We start from the raw sequence: 16,292 nt of genomic DNA on the forward strand, positions 1-16,292 counted from the left end.
CATGTGGGATCTTCCCGGACCGGGGCACGAACCCGCGTCCCCTGCATCGGCAGGCGGACTCCCAACCACGGTGCCACCAGGGAAGCCCTATGCAATAGTTTTAACCTGTTTTCTCTCTAAAGAAAGCCTTCATACATAAAAAAAGAACTGTCACAGCATTAGTTTAGGAGCCAACTTTTTTGACGAATGGCTCTTCACATCTGTATGTCAGGGAATTTAAAATATAGGGAAGAATACAAGGTTTTATTGTATTCAGTAGAAATGCCATCTACAGTGGAGTAGCATGGAGTCTACTCCACCCAGAGTGGCTGGACTGATAGCTACCTGTCTTTTTTCTTTTTTGGCCCCTCGCCAGGGATGGACAATAAAACCCACAGTCAAGGAAACCCCTGGGAGCTCCCTGGTGACCAAGTGGTTAGGATTCTGGGCTTTCACTGCTCTGGCCTGGGTTCAATCCCTGGTCAGGGAACTGAGATCCTACAAGCCACGCAGCACGGCCCAAAAAAAAGGAAACCCCACACATGACAGTTGGCCCTCACATACTTTCCTTCAAGCATTATCATTTTCTATTTCCTCTTCTTTCCTTCCTCTTTCCTTTTTCTCCTCAGCATAGAACTGCATAGCCTAGTCATCATCTCCATGCCAAAATCACTCTTTTTAAAAAAAATTAAGAATTAAACTGAAATGGTTTGGTAACTACATAAAAGACCTTTATAACCACAAATACTGTTATTTCTTCTGATTGGAGATGAAGAGCATGGTCCTTATGAAATCCTAGTAAGATTGAAAGCGTTCTTCTCAAAATTCATCATTAACAGGCTGTGGTCACAAACATGTCTGCTTTTCAAAATGATCTAGCAAGAATTACATGAAGAGTTTCTCAGTTTCAGTCCCAGACTGCTATAGAAAGAGATACAGAAACAAACTAGTACTTTAAGTTTCCATCTTACCACCTACTTTTCTACTGGCTAACAAATCTCATACTTCGCAATTTACACAAAAATTCTTCCCGGAGATATTATTTAAGGATGAGTGAAAATAAGTTTTGCTCTAATGTTCTTTCTCATTGTCATAAAGTTAACGTTGCTTTAATAAACATAAATATCTTCATATATATTGAATATAATGTATTAACTGGGGTAGTAATAGTATACGCTTTTATCCTAAAAAGTGATCTGAGGGCTTCCCTGGTGGCGCAGTGGTTGAGAATCCACCTGCCGATGCAGGGGACACGGGTTCGTGCCCCAGTCCGGGAAGATCCCACGTGCTGCCGAGCGGCTAGGCCCGTGAGTGATGGCCGCTGAGCCTGCGCGTCCGGAGCCTGTGCTCCACAGCAGTGAGAGGCCCGCATACCGCAAACAGTGAGAAGCCCGCATACCGCAAAAAAAAAAAAAAAAAAAGAAAGAAAAAAAGAAAAAAAAAAAGTGACCTGGTTTAGAGGATAAAATCATTCTTTTTTTTTTTAAAACCAAAGATCCAATAAAACAAAATGAAAAAGCTCCGCCACTGTTTTCAAATGCAGCCGGGGAAGAAATTCTGTCAGTATTCTGGAATCATGTAATAGAAAATATCTGCATGTGAGGATATTATTTATGTTGTAAAATGTGTTCATACTCACTAAGTTATAGAAGAGGATTTGCTAAAATTTAGATTTTTACATTTTAGGCTTTAAAACTTTTTAGGCAGCAACTGAATTTATGAAACAGATTTTAAGAAATCCCTCTGGATGCACAGGACCTCTGTCAAAAGCATTTTTTTAACTCCTTAAAATAACCACAGAAGACAATATCTTGTGTTCTAGAGTTACTATTCATTTACTTGTTAATGTTTTGGACATTTTCCCTTTATAGCAGTATTTTAAAACATAAACTATATTCATATCCTCATGTCTACGCAGTAAAGTTTTAGCACATAGTGATGACTTAAAATCCTCAGCCAGTTTGTCACGCACAATTTCTAACCTGAGTGAGTCTGTCTAGCTCCCCCAGCCAGGCTCCAAACATTTTGTCCAGGTCCTGATCTTCCTTGTCACTGTCTTCTTCAGCACCATGGTCAATTTCCTCATCTGATAGCTGCTGCTCCATCTGAAATACAGATATTTGTGTATAATGAATAGTTATAGGCTGAACTTGGAAAATCATGCAGTGTATGTTCTGATACATATTGCAACTCTCTGGAGTCAAACCTTGAAAACTAGAGATTATATTATAAAAGGAAATGAAGTCACAAGTGGAGACAAGGTTAACAAGTGAGTAGAAATGAGCAATTAAGTCTCAAATTTTTAGGAAATTGTGAAAGACCAAACTGTATCAGATTATAACCAGAATCACAAGTAATGATGATTTTTTTAAAAAAATTTTTATTGGAGTATAGTTGCTTTACAACAATGATTTTTAAATCACAGACCACTCCCATTAATCACAGGATATTACAGTAGTACAGTTCTTTCCACTAATAGATCCTGCAACACCCCAAACACCACAGAAAAACAATTTCAGAAGACTTTAATGAGCAAGTTATTATCTTATTTATTCTGTAAAAATTTGTTCAAATAAGTATGTATCATGAAAACCTTAGTCCAAAAAGCATTTCAGAGAAAAGACAAAGCAAAAACCTTTAATCTAGTTCAGTTTGTTGAATTAGTTCTTCCTTCTATCTTACTCTTACTTTCTACCCCATTTGTCTTTTACTAACTTCCCTATCAGTCCCTACAAAATTCAAGGAATTGGAATTCAAATAGAAAACTGGAATTGAAAACATGAAATTCATATACAAAATTTCCCACATGTGGTGACTTTTCTCGTGTAAGTCTTTTGAAAGAAGAGATATTTTCTTTCTTCCCATTAATAAAATAATGTGATATCTAACACGGAACTTGCATATTATTTTGTGAAAGGAGGAAAAGATTACACGAAACAAAGTAAGATCAATGACTGACCAGATACTTAAAATTCTTAAAGATTAATCTGATTAATATAAAATATTTCAATATTAAAGGCTCTGAGAAATCTTCAGTAAAGCTTAGCTTTGCTTAAACCAACATATTCCAAATTTACTTGACCACAGATCCTTTTCCTTCAACTTGGAGTAACACCCATTAACTTTCCCAGGGACACAATGAATATCTTCATTGTACATGCCATACTCTTGACTCACATTTATGAAAACACAAATTGTGTTCTAGTGGATCTAGGCAATATTCGGAATACAACTTGTCAGTTAGCTTAAACAGTTCTTCAGAGATTAAAGATATCCTTAATCTAGATAAGAATTTATATACATCTTATACCTCCAAAGCAGCAATCAACAAAATTATTTCTGCAGTCCTTAAATACAGTTATGAGATACAAAAGGATTTTAGCTAACTGATGAGATGCCATGAAGTTAGGTTTTAAACCTTATTTTACCATATAAAATTTTGTAGAAATGGTCAAATAATGTTGCAAAATCAAAACTGAATTTAGTTCTAATAATGTTGAAAATCAGATCATATCCCATTTAACCACTTAAGAGATTCTAATTTCTTAATTTCACTACTATAAGCATGTATAAATCAGGGCATTCTACCTTGACAAATGGAAAATGGATCAACTAATTTTCCAATGCATAAATTTGGCTCTTAAAGACATTTGGTTTTTACAGTTCACTTGTATTAATACTATTTCTAAGATTTTCATCCATTATTGAATTATTTACAGAGAGTAGCCCTGGCTCACCACAACTAGAGAAAGCCCACGTGCAGCAACCAAAACCCAACACAGCCAAAAATAAATAAATAATTTTTTTAAAAAAGTTATCTACCCCTTAAAAACAAAAAGTTAATGCAAAGAAAAACCTCATCTCACCAGGTGACTTAATTATTCAAATAAGAGTTGCTAGTTTGAGAACATCTAAGAGTAGTAATACTCAGTCTTCATAATGAGGGCCAACAAGCAACATAACTGGGAACGTTAACAGTCAACTTCCTTTTCCTCCCTAATCTTCAAAACTAAACACTGGAATAACCCAGAAGCAAAAATATTTTAGGAAGAATTCTGCTTTGAGATAATGACACTTATGCCTACACTTCCCTTCTGAGCACACATTGCAAATGCCCATTAGGAAGATGCTACACTGGAAAAAAATGAAACAATAGGAATATAATTTTACAGCACAAACACTAAACAGTTCAAAATGAATATGAATATTTTAAACTGTCATGGATCCAAACAGAACTACAGACTCCACACCAAAGTCTGGTGTGTTCTGTGAGTTTTTTTCCTATTATTCAAACCCAATAATTATTTGGATTTTAAAAAGTCTCTCAAATATTTTAATAATTTTGTTTTATCTAGACTACTATTGACTCACGTAAAGGAACATAAGCTAAGGAACAATGACAGAGTCATAAAATAAATCAAAAATTTAAAGTAACTCTTAGACTTTTACTATTTATGTAACTTTTGCCAATTTTGTCCTTTCTTGAATTTCTTTCACCACATGGGTTATTTTACAAAAATGAACTTTAGACATTTTATTCAGAGACTTTTCCAATAAAAATTTAGGTCCTACAACATTTCTTAAAGTATCTATACTCTAAAACAGCACTCTCCATTCTCTAGAAGCTGATGTTAATCCTTATTCTCCTACCCCCAATACGGCATTGTTTCTGTTTACTACACACACCAAATGAGGAGCCCCAAGAAAGTTTATAGGCTCTGCACTATCTAAAATTCAGCAAATCTGGTAAGGCAATTCATTCCTTATTATATATCAATCCTGTCTCCAATGAAATCACAATTCTAAACCTGAATTTCCCCAACATAATGCCCCTGCTGGAAATGATGACAGCAGAAAATGCAAATTAAATTATACACTAGTCAGTCAACTGCCCCTTCAAACAAAAAGGGGAAATTTTTTTTAAGAAGAAAAGAGAACTTACAAATTTTGTTTTAAAAATAATTAGATATAAAGCAGAAAATAACACACCATTGTAAAGCAATTATACTCCAATAAAGATGTTAAAAAATTTTTTTAAAAAAAGGATTTAAATGGATAGCTTCTAATGTGATGTTTTTCCTTAATGATGCTGCCACATATGAAAAGGCTTACGCTTCCAAAGTGCAGACTTACTGAATACAGAACAAAGCCCAAAGTCGCTGCCAGGTCGAGAAGGCCCTGAGTGATCCTGCCCTTCAGGGACCTCTCTGACCTCTATTCCCACTCTCCCCACTCTCCCCTCCAGCCACACAGTCCTGCCCACTGCTGTTCCTTGGAGCAGGTTGCGGGGAAGGAAGAATGTGGATTCTGTTTTGAAGACAGATTGAGAGATGCCTAGCAAACATCCAACTGGAAAAAAACAAGGAAGTTAGGACTCAGGTAATGAGAAAGTTTAGTCAGCCTGAATATTATTTCAAAATCATATTTATTACAGAAAAATAATAGATTACAGCTAATAATAACTAACATTTTAAACTAGTTTACATTTATTTTATTAATGAAGTGAAAACAGAAATAATGGGGGAATAATCCATAGCTGCTTATATGCTGGTTGGTTTCATTTCACAAATAACAGTGAATAATTGTGCTTCAATTACTACAGGTGAAAACGTATAATATACATAGTAAGCTCCACTACACATAACAAAACTATCCATTCAGTATGCCTTAGTATGAAACAATATTATTCCCACTAAATTTTCCATGAAGTTAAAACATTCAAGCATATTTTCCCTATTAACCTTCCTCTTGGAAGATATTTTGGTTTACTATTCAATTTCCTCACTGCAAGATGGAATGGTGATCTTTATCAAGAAGGTGGTGCTTAGAGTAGGACTTAAGGATTTGAATAAATATATTCCAGGTAGGGCTAATTATAAAGAGCAAAGAAGAAGGTCTGTTTTTTTGTGAGACTGTCAAATAAAACAAGAAGGAAGAGTGAGATTTAAAGGTCAAGGACTAAGAAAGGACCCGGTCATACAGGACCTTAAAAGCCAAACCTATTTTTTTCCTCCAGAAGGCAACTGGGAAGAACTAAACACAGAAATGAAGGAGGTAGGGGGAGAAATGGTATTTTACTCAGAGGACATGGTACCTGTATAAGAGTTATTAGAAAAGTGAAAGACCATTAGAAGGCCACTGTGGGTATTAGTTAGAGAGAATTACAGATACAGAAATTAAAGTCTTGAGATGAAGTACAACTTATACAAGTCACATACTCACAAGTGGCAAGAAAAATACATGGTATATAGCCAGGGTGCCTTATTTATTACCGAACTCTTTTTGTCCCTTTAAATTCAAAAATTCAAAACTAATTCAAAATACTTGCTTTTTGTAAAAGCACTTAAAGAATAATTGCTTTTTGTAAAAATAAGTGCTCTATACTTAAAAACATGTGAAAACTCTCAGAATACAGGAGTGCAGAGCTGCTACTACAGCATTTCTTTAGATCTAGCGTGCTTAATGTTCCAAAGAGGCAAGAGAAGCTTTGATATTATTTAGTATTTACTCTACATCTACCATGTGCCAGACACTGGGGGAACAGAGATCAACATGACAGACTCTGTCCTTAAGTATATATAATCTAGTAGGGAACAGACCAGGAAACCAACAATGATGAAACACTATGTTAAGTGCTATAATAGAGTTTTGTTATGTGAGTGTAGTTTAATTCCGCTTGAGAAGAAGAGAGGAGAGGTGTGATGCTTCAGTGGAGACCTGAAGAATGAATATGCAAGGCAGAGATGGGGAAGAGGGCTATAAGCAGAGGAACCAGCATGTGCCAGGGTATATAAAGGTGTGAGAAGGTTAAGACATGTTGAGAACTCTAGGTGGCTTAACATTCCTGAAGCATAGGATGTGTGGCATAGACCCATGGAAAATGGGGCTGGAGAGGGAGGTAGGGGCAACATTATAAGCCATATCAAAGAGTTTGGACTTGATGCCATATGCCAACATTTTTCCAACTGTGGTCTACTGATGACCTACATCAAAATTACCTGGGGTGCTTCTTCTTAAAGTCAGCTTTAAAATGGCATGCCCAAGATCTGAATACTAATTTCCAGGAGGGGGACATTTTTAACAAGTCCCCCCAGGGAATTGCTTATGCCCACAAAAGTCTGAGAACTTCCATAGTGTGTTATAATTACTGGGAGGACTTCCAAGACAAAAGTAATGCAGTTATGCATGACCACAATTTGGTTAAAGGCAGAACAACCTAGAATAAGTACTCCCGAAGACCATAAAAAAACTAAGCAGCATCAGGATCTCCTAATTAACACACCCCAATTACTCCTCCTCCATGGAAGAAGCAAAAGTTCCATGCGTCTTCTCAGAGTTATTTAGAAATAAATTTCAGTTCTTTATGTCTAGTTATGTTTCAGTAGCTCTATCACAAAAACAGTTTTGAAAAACACCTCCTATGCTGCTCTAATCTGATAAATAATTCTAAAGAAAAACAGACACCAGAGAAGGGGGGCTGTGAAGACTTCCAGGTTCAAGGAGTGCCCCCGAATGCACAAGATACAACTCTTGCAACATAAAAGCAAGAGGAAGGAAACCTAAACCAGGCAAAAGAAACAATAAGGAAAAAAACTCTGTTAAATTTAGTAAGGCGAGAAAAGAGGAAGAGAACCCATCAAAAGGAGGGAGGAAGTCAGAGCTAAGAAGGAAAAGGAGAGAAACAGGACACAACAAAATGTAAAATGAACTGAGAACTGTGGGGGATAGAGGGCTATTAACTACTCATCTAAATAGGGCACCAAGAGGTATGTTTCTCTCTGGGCCTACAACTCTAACTCAGTTCTGTTGTGAACTAAATGGTAGCAAGTGTAAACGGTCCAAATGGAAGCTGGGAATTTAATAAACCAACTGAAACAGTATAAAGGCAAGGTTGATAGAAAAGAAGAGGAGGAGAAAATAAAATAAAATAAACCAATTGAATTTACATGAGCCCTTTACAGAATTAAGATATTAAACATGTTGTGTGTATAGCAACATTTTCCTCAGGTTTTTACCTTTTAACTTCATTGGACTTTTTTAAGACACCGCTAAACATTTTTTTTTTAAGTTATCAAATGTACAAACAGTGAAAAACATTCTTACACTGTTTTGTTCAGTAAATTCTTCTCCACCCAGAAATCAGATAAATGGTTATATAAATTTTTAGTTTTATTATTCATTCTTTTATGTAATTATTGCATTTTACATAGGTAACTTAGTTTCGCAAAAAATGTGAAAGTGAGAACCTAAACTGATTTTTCCCCAAATTCTAAATTTCCCATGCTTGATACGTTTCTTTTATTTATATATATCTATGTTCTATGAACACACTAGGTTCTTTTTCTGAGGATCCTTTTCCAGTGTGAGCCTTTTCTTAAACATCATTTTATAGCTTGTTATTAATTTATAAATCAGATGAGTTTAAAAAAAGAAATCAAAAGTTCTGTATATTCAATCACATAAGTTTTTTCTGGAGGTTAGTGGCCCTCAACAGAAAAGGCCCAAGTTCTACTTGGGGTTCAACACTTCAAAACACCTTGCCTACAAATAGCATTATGCAAGAGACAAAGAAAGCAAAAAATATCTTCCATGACTTCAGAGAACATTAATCCTAACTACGGGGAAAGGTGGTAAACATAGAAGTATCTTGATTAACAAACTCTCTAAGAACAAAGTTCCTTTTGTAGGCCTCTGCATAAAGGAAGCTACCATCTCCTAAGTGTTGAAAGAGACAAGAAGCAAACTACTATATCATCCAAAGGCTTTGCAGGAGCATGCCCAGTAAACTCACTGGCCATGAGCAAACTTGCATGGCCTGGTCCTCTGGGAACGAGCTGACACCTGGAACTAAGTTTTGTAAAGTTTCCACATGGAACTGAACGTCCCTAATAAATACAGAGGTGTACTATTCTTGGGCCATCCACTGTGAACCCCTCCTTACTCAGAGGAAAGAGAAATACTAGGGGAGGTGATTCACACCCTTATACCTACTCCTCTATTTATGTCTCTGTTTTTTGACAACCCAGGATGTAACTAACACATCCTCTTCACTATCATGTACATTAACTGTGAGGTAACTAAATATCATATAAAGAAGCATAAAAACAAGCAAGAGCTCTTGCAACAGTTGACAGAGGTTATAATGCCTAAGAGCTAAAAGTCAAATCAAAGGCAATTTTGTTAATTTAATGTTTTATTTATCAAGCACTTAAACACAGCCCCTAGTAAAGGAATTCTTTGAAGAGGATGAACCATATTCATTCTTTTATTTACACTGGATTTTCATAATACTAGACATTCTTAATCTACTAAACCCCAAACAGGAACTCCTTATCTAAGTGGAAAAAAAAAATCTTAGTTCAATGTTCTACAAAGAAACTCCTACCATTCCCAGAAATAAGATGTTCTAATGATCAATTTTATAATTACTTATTACACAGTATACCACAAACCATAATCTGAAATCACAGGGCAACTAAAAAATAAACAATAAAAACTGAAAAACAAAATCAAAAAATAATAAGTGCAAAATTCTTTCATTTATATTCCAGCTTTTCAAGTTTATTTCAGAAACTGTGAGAAAATTATTTCTGTTTTTTTTTTTTTTTTTTTAGCGTTACGCGGGCCTCTCACTGTTGTGGCCTCTCCCGTTGCGGAGCACAGGCTCCGGACGCACAGGCTTAGTGGCCATGGCTCATGGGCCCAGCCGCTCCGCGGCATGTGGGATCTTCCCGGACCGGGGCACGAACCCGTGTCCCCTGCATCGGCAGGCGGACTCTCAACCACTGCGCCACCAGGGAAGCCCTATTTCTGTTGTTTTTTTAAGCCACCCAGTGTGTGGCAATTTGTTACAGCAGCCCTAGGAAACTAATACAGTATATATACATATGTGGGTGTGGGTGTGGGTGTGTATGTGTGGCTTCCACAACTGCTTCCAGGAACATTCATCTTGCTCCACACTTGGGACCTTTCCTGCTATACTACATAAGTATGTAGTTATCTTTGGAGATGGCTAATACTGTTCATGCACTCTCAGGTTCAACTGAAAGTAGAGGCTACAACTTTACTACTCTCTTGGGTAGGAGAAACTGTCTTGAAATTACTGAAGGTCTCATTAGGGTGGTGGTGGACTACTGTTTTTCTCCACTTTTGCCCTACTCTCCTGTAAGACAGGCAAATGCACGGCAGGAAATGCAGCCCCTCAAGGCAGCCCACACTTTGGGGGATAAGAGAGACTGCCAGACAGCTTTAGCCTGCAGCAGAGAAACCATTTGGATTGGATTTTGAATCATCAGTATGAACTCAAGGTTTTAAACAGATAGAGATAAAGGGAGGGGTAGAAATAAAGGCAGATATTATGTGTATGTGTGTTTATAGGTATGTCCACTAAAACGGCCTCGTAGCAGTAACACCCCAGTAGCAATTAGAATACCTAGTTCCCAGTTCTTGGTTTCTAAATACATATTCTACCCAAAAAGTCACCAGAGATCCTTGGAGTAATGATTCCAGGGCTGGGGCAGAGAAAATAACAAGATGAGCCCCTAGAACATCTAGTGCCAAAAACTGCTCAATAAAGATGGGGACATGTCATAAGGACACAGGAGCAAGCCTGGGGGGGAAGGGGGGGCGGGTGTCCCAGGAGCCTATTCTGGGACAATTTAAGCATCAAAATAAATTATGACAGAAAAAAGTATAACACATTGACTAAAACAAGAATCCATAAATCTATACTGATATAAATAAACATAACAGGGGAGAAATTTCTTCCTTACAGTAGAATGCCAACTAATTAACATAGAAGAAATGACAGAAGATCACCAATGCAACCACTGCAATAACAACTGATTCAGGCAAGAACCATCAATAGATGCTAAAACTAGTGGGTGAATATTTGATGCGACATTTACATACTCTCAAAGTATCGCCCCACAAATTATTGGAGGGACACTGCCTTAACCAAGTTATCAAACTTAACATCAATATTGGGGCACACCTTATGCTTCCTGTTATGATGCACTGAGAAGACACATTATCATTTTGTGGTATTCCTGACAAAAATTCATTACTAAATCAATCATAAGAGCCATTTGATAAAATAATTGGCCTGTAGTTTTCAAAAATGTAATGGCCAAGAGCACAAAGAAAGGCTGAAGATATGTTCCAGATTAAAGGAAACCTAAAGAGACAGGACGACTAAATGCAGTGTTTGATACTGGGACGGGATCCTGGACCCAGAGAAAAAATGTTAAGCGTATAAACAAAGCTATAAAGGACAATATTGGGACAACTGACAAAATTTGACTATGGATTATAGATTAGATCATAGTACTGTATCAATGAAACGCTTCCTGATTTTGATAATTGTACTGCTGTTATATAAGAGAATATCTTTATTCTTAGGAAACATACACTAAAGAATTTAGCCATAAAGGGGCATAATGTCTGCAACTTATCCTTAACTGGCTCAGAAAAAAGTGTGTAAGTGTGTGTGTGTATGTGTGTGTGTGTGTAAATATGTATATAGGGAGAGAGTAATGATAATTAGGCAAAATGTAAACAATAGGTGAATCTAGGTAAAAGGAATATGGGAGCTGTTTGTACTCTTCTTACAACTTTTTTGTAAGTCTAAAATTATATCAAAATAAATTAAGGAACAAAACTGAGTTATTTGTAGTGAGGTGGATGGACCTGGAGTCTGTCATACAGAGTGAAATAAGTCAGAAGGAGAAAAACAAATACCATATGCTAACACATATATATGGAAGTGGGAAGCAGCCACATAGCACAGGGAGGTCAGCTCGGTGCTTTGTGACCACGTAGAGGGGTGGGATAGGGAGGGTGGGAGGGAGGGAGATGCAAGAGGGAAGAGATATGGGAACATATGTATATGTATAACTGATTCACTTTGTTGTAGGGCAGAAACTGACACACCATTGTAAAGCAACTGTACTCCAATAAAGATGTTAAAAAATAAATAAATAAAAATAAATTAAGGAAGAGAGAGAAGGGAGGCAGGGGAGATAAAGAAGAGAAAGAACAGTCTCTACCCTCAGGAAGTTGTAGTTTAGTTAGGAAAACAGAGTGTGAATTTTTAAAAATTCAAAAATAAACTTAAAGAAAAAAACATAGGTTGAAAACATTTTTACCAAAGAAAATAATGCAGTTTAACCTAACAACACTAAAAAACACTTGCATATTTCTCCAACATATGGTTTTCATTATGTATGCATGTGTTACCATTCCTAAATTGCATTTGCCTGGTTTACTCAGTTAACTTTTTAAGGTTAGTTTGGTCATCATAAAATTAGTTTTACTTAATGGAAATAAAGGTTTAACATCTTAGAAAAATAATTACTCATCAGATAATTCTTTCAGAGGCAAAAGACAATCATTGCCAAACTTCAGGTGTAAAAATAAAGTAACTAAGTGAAAAAAAAAAAGTTGGTTAAAATCACAAGTAGGTCAGGAAGAAATCAGAATTCAGTTCTAAATCAAAGACTACTATTTAATCAAATAATAAGGCTAAAGCTAAATATAGACTTTAAGATGGGATTTTTAAAAGAAGTTTTGATTTTTTAAAATTGTTACATTTAGTGAGAACAAAGGGAGTTAAACAGTGAAACACTTGTACCACCCTGCATTATTCATTAACATATACCCTGACCTCTTGCCAACATCCAGAGATATGAAGTGCCAGAGTTGACCAAATATCCCCGACTCAACAAAGCTGAGATGTCTGCTTTCTGTTTCATCTCTCATAAATGTAAAAATTCTAACAAAGACATTTATAACACATTATTGACAGAAGATATTCAATACAGTTCCCCATACAATCAACCAATCCATCTAAAAAAAAAGTCACATTGCTGAACTGTAATTATCACAGAGAAATTTATCAGTGTCAGCACCAGGAGGCTCAAATATTTTTCTAACTCCTTGCCCTCCTTTTCATTTGGTTGACCACTATCGTGGTTCAGATTCACAATGAATCATCCTCAGATTATTCTAGTAACTTCCTGACCTCTCTTCTTTACTACATCACTGTCAGACCAATCTTCCTTAAAAACTCTTTTCAAGTCATGATTCTGCTCAAACACCCCACAAGGGTTCCCCAGGACATTCTGAATTAAGTACAAACTCTTCATCAAATGATTTCGGACCCTCTCTGACATGGCCTCAACCTGAATTCTCAACCTTATTTTCTACCCTTCAATCAACCTAAACTACTTAGTATTGTCAAAAAAACAAGTCATGCTTTCCTAACTTGGCTGCTGTTCATGTTTTCAACCTGACTAAAACATCTCAACCTGTCAAAAGACAGACAGAATACATTTCATTCCATTGAAATGACAGTAAACAATTACAAAAGGGAATTAACTCATAAAGGCAGTGAGAGCTGGAGCCGGCAAAGGCATCAAAGGACCTGAGATTTTTGGCAAATTTCTGTAAGACAGAAATGGAATCATACTGGCAGATGAACCAGGGCAGGAGCCATAGTTCAAAGCAACCATTTATTCAACAAATAAACATATTAAGCACATGCTATGTGCCAAACACTGCTCTAGAAGCTCAGGATGCAGTTATACATGTGACAAACAAGGGACCCACTAACACTGAACTTACATTTTAGTGGAGAGAAAATTATTAACGACAGCAACAAAATCAGACCCATGACAACTGTGGTGATAAATTAGGGTTGTGTGGAAAGTGAGCGAGTAGCCACTTTAGATTCAATGACCAGGGAAGACCTTTCCGACTAGTGATATTTAAAATGAGATATGAATGACAAAACAGAATCAGACATGCAAAGATCAGAGAGAAAAGCATTCCAGGCAGACGGTACAAGTTTGCTATGTCATGGAACAGCAAGATTAGTCTGATGAGAAGAAAAAGCCAGATCATGTAAGGATTTGTAAGCCAAGAAAAGCAGTTTGGATTTTATTCCAAGGAAGCCCTCTCGAAGGCAATAGAAGTCATCCCTCTCAAAAGGCTGCAGCAGAGGTGGGGACCATTCTTGGAGGAGTCAGAGGGTAGAGTGTGAAAAGGGACAGAGGTGGGGAAAAGGATGCTCAGCAAGACAGCAGCCAGTATTCCCCACACCTGCAACCCCAGGGTAATGCTGGCATTTGCTTCCAAGGTAAAGGAAACTAGAAAAACAACTCCTCAAGCCTGGAGGCAAACTTAAATGCCTTCAGGAATCAGGTGGCCAATATAAAGACCAGAGGCGGCCAGATGCAAACCAGTAGGGAGTGGTGGAGCCTAAGAACCAGTGGGCATATCATAGCTAAAAATATTTGAATTTTTTAAAAAGTTTATTCTGGAATTAGATAGCGGTGAAGTTGTACAACCTGTGAATATTAAAACCCACTGAAATTTACACTTTAAAAATGTGAATGTTATGTATGTATATCTTAATTTAAAGAAAACTAAAAAAAAAAGTTTGAACACTGCTAAACAAAAGAAGAATTAGGTACTACTTCCTCTGAGAGGCCCATGAACTTTGTACCTCTCTATGGCATTTATCACTAATCAGCTTTGTACTGTGTGGTGGTTATTTGTGCACTTGCCTTATCACCCTCCACACCCAACTAGGTTGTAGTCTTCTAGAAAGAGACCATATGGTTCTCATTTTTCACCCCAGAGCAACTACCAAAGAATCAATTCTTCATCTGAATTTCAACTTTTTTGTTGTTAAATATTTCTAATTTTAGATGACTTAAAATTTAAGATGACATCTAATTTAAGATGACTCAAAGCTAAAGGTGTATTTCTTAAAAAAAAAAAAAAAAAAAAAAAAAAAGTGGCTAATTTATCCGGCTCTCAAAAATACTAACTTAAAGGAACCAACACATTTAAAATTAATTTCTCTGTAATAGAGGAATGGTTTAGAAAAAAAAATATGATCTGATTCAACAGCTGTGTTATATGACTCTCTTATAAAAATTAACAAATGAGTCCGGGACTTCCCTGGTGGTGCAGTGGTTAAGAATCCGCTTGCCAGTGCAGGGGACACGGGTTCGAGCCCTGGTCCGGGAAGATCCCACATGCTGCAGAGCAACTAAGCCCATGTGCCACAACTACCAAGCCTGCACCCTACAGCCCTTGAGCCACAACTTCTGAAGCCCACGTGCTCTAGGGCCCCTGTGCCGCAACTACTGACACCCGCGCACCTAGAGCCCATGCTCCTCAACAAAAGCCACTGCAATGAGAAGCTTCTGCACGACAAGGAAGAGCAGCCCCTGCTCGACATAACTAGAGAAAAGCCCGAGCGCAGCAACGAAGACCCCAACGCAGCCAAAAATAAATAAATAAATAAATAAATAATTGGGGCTTCCCTGGTGGCGCAGTGGTTGAGAGTCCGCCTGCCGATGCAGGGGACACGGGTTCGTGCCCCGGTCCGGGAAGGTCCCACGTACCGCGGAGCGGCTGGGCCCGTGGGCCATGGCCACTGGGCCTGCGCGTCTGGAGCCTGTGCTCAGCAACGGGAGAGGCCACAACAGTGAGAGGCCCGTGTACCGCCAAAAATAAAAAAATTTTTTTAAAAATTAAATGAGTATTAGTAAGGGTTTCTGCATGTGACAGAAACCTAACTCAAACTAGTCTTAAGCAAATAATTTATTCAATTCAAAGTATAAGGAAGTTTATCAATACATTTATCACAATGTATCTCTTCTCTCAACATCCTTTCTCTCCTTTCCAAGGTTTCATTCTAAAATTCTGTAATCCTGTTCTGCAACCTGCTTTACATACCATCGCTTTAGATTCTCCCCATTCTGTTCCATCATGTCCCTCTCTCACTATCCTTCAAAGGAGCGAATCCAAATTCCTGCATATGAAAATCCAAAATTTATACAGTTGCTAAAACAAATGTTTAGAATTAACCAGAATTCTGAATAGAAACTCAAGGTTGGGGAGAATCACTTTACTAGTAAATCCCACATAAAGTAGTTCTGCCTCCATCTTTGCATATCTTAGTATTTTATTGTGGCAGGAGTCAGAAAACCAACCAGAGATGGCTCATTATTCCTGACATTAACCAGCCAAAAATGGAAATAATAAGACTGATGGTCAAGATTTGTTTTGGGTAAAGAGGAGAGAGTCTATAGTTAACTGAAATTTTCAGAACGAGTTTGTGGGATGTTTAAACAATAGATGCTAAATAAACATCCTCTAACATTTTAACACAAATTCTGGCTAACAAGAAAACTCAAGTAAGTAAACCTTTCATTTTTATGCCCTAAATATGAATTAGTAAGAGCAGAAACCTTTATTATCTAATAACACTGAAAAGCTGGTCCATTTAAGGAAAGTCT

The 16,292-nt window shown here is 37.1% G+C and overlaps 1 protein-coding gene across 5 annotated transcripts in view; it reads right to left on the reverse strand.

The window, feature by feature from the left end:
• The window catches only part of RAPH1 (Ras association (RalGDS/AF-6) and pleckstrin homology domains 1), an 88,218-nt gene that overhangs the window by 53,618 nt on the left and 18,308 nt on the right, over positions 1-16,292 (reverse strand). For all 5 annotated transcript variants that reach the window (XM_024124535.2, XM_024124537.2, XM_055089519.1 and 2 more), the window contains exon 2: positions 1,962-2,084. In XM_024124535.2, the coding sequence (XP_023980303.1) occupies positions 1,962-2,084 (123 nt within the window). The remainder of the gene's footprint in view (positions 1-1,961; positions 2,085-16,292) is intronic.

Source organism: Physeter macrocephalus, chromosome 2 (genome assembly GCF_002837175.3).
Source record: "Physeter macrocephalus isolate SW-GA chromosome 2, ASM283717v5, whole genome shotgun sequence".
Classification (NCBI taxonomy): domain Eukaryota; kingdom Metazoa; phylum Chordata; class Mammalia; order Artiodactyla; family Physeteridae; genus Physeter; species Physeter macrocephalus.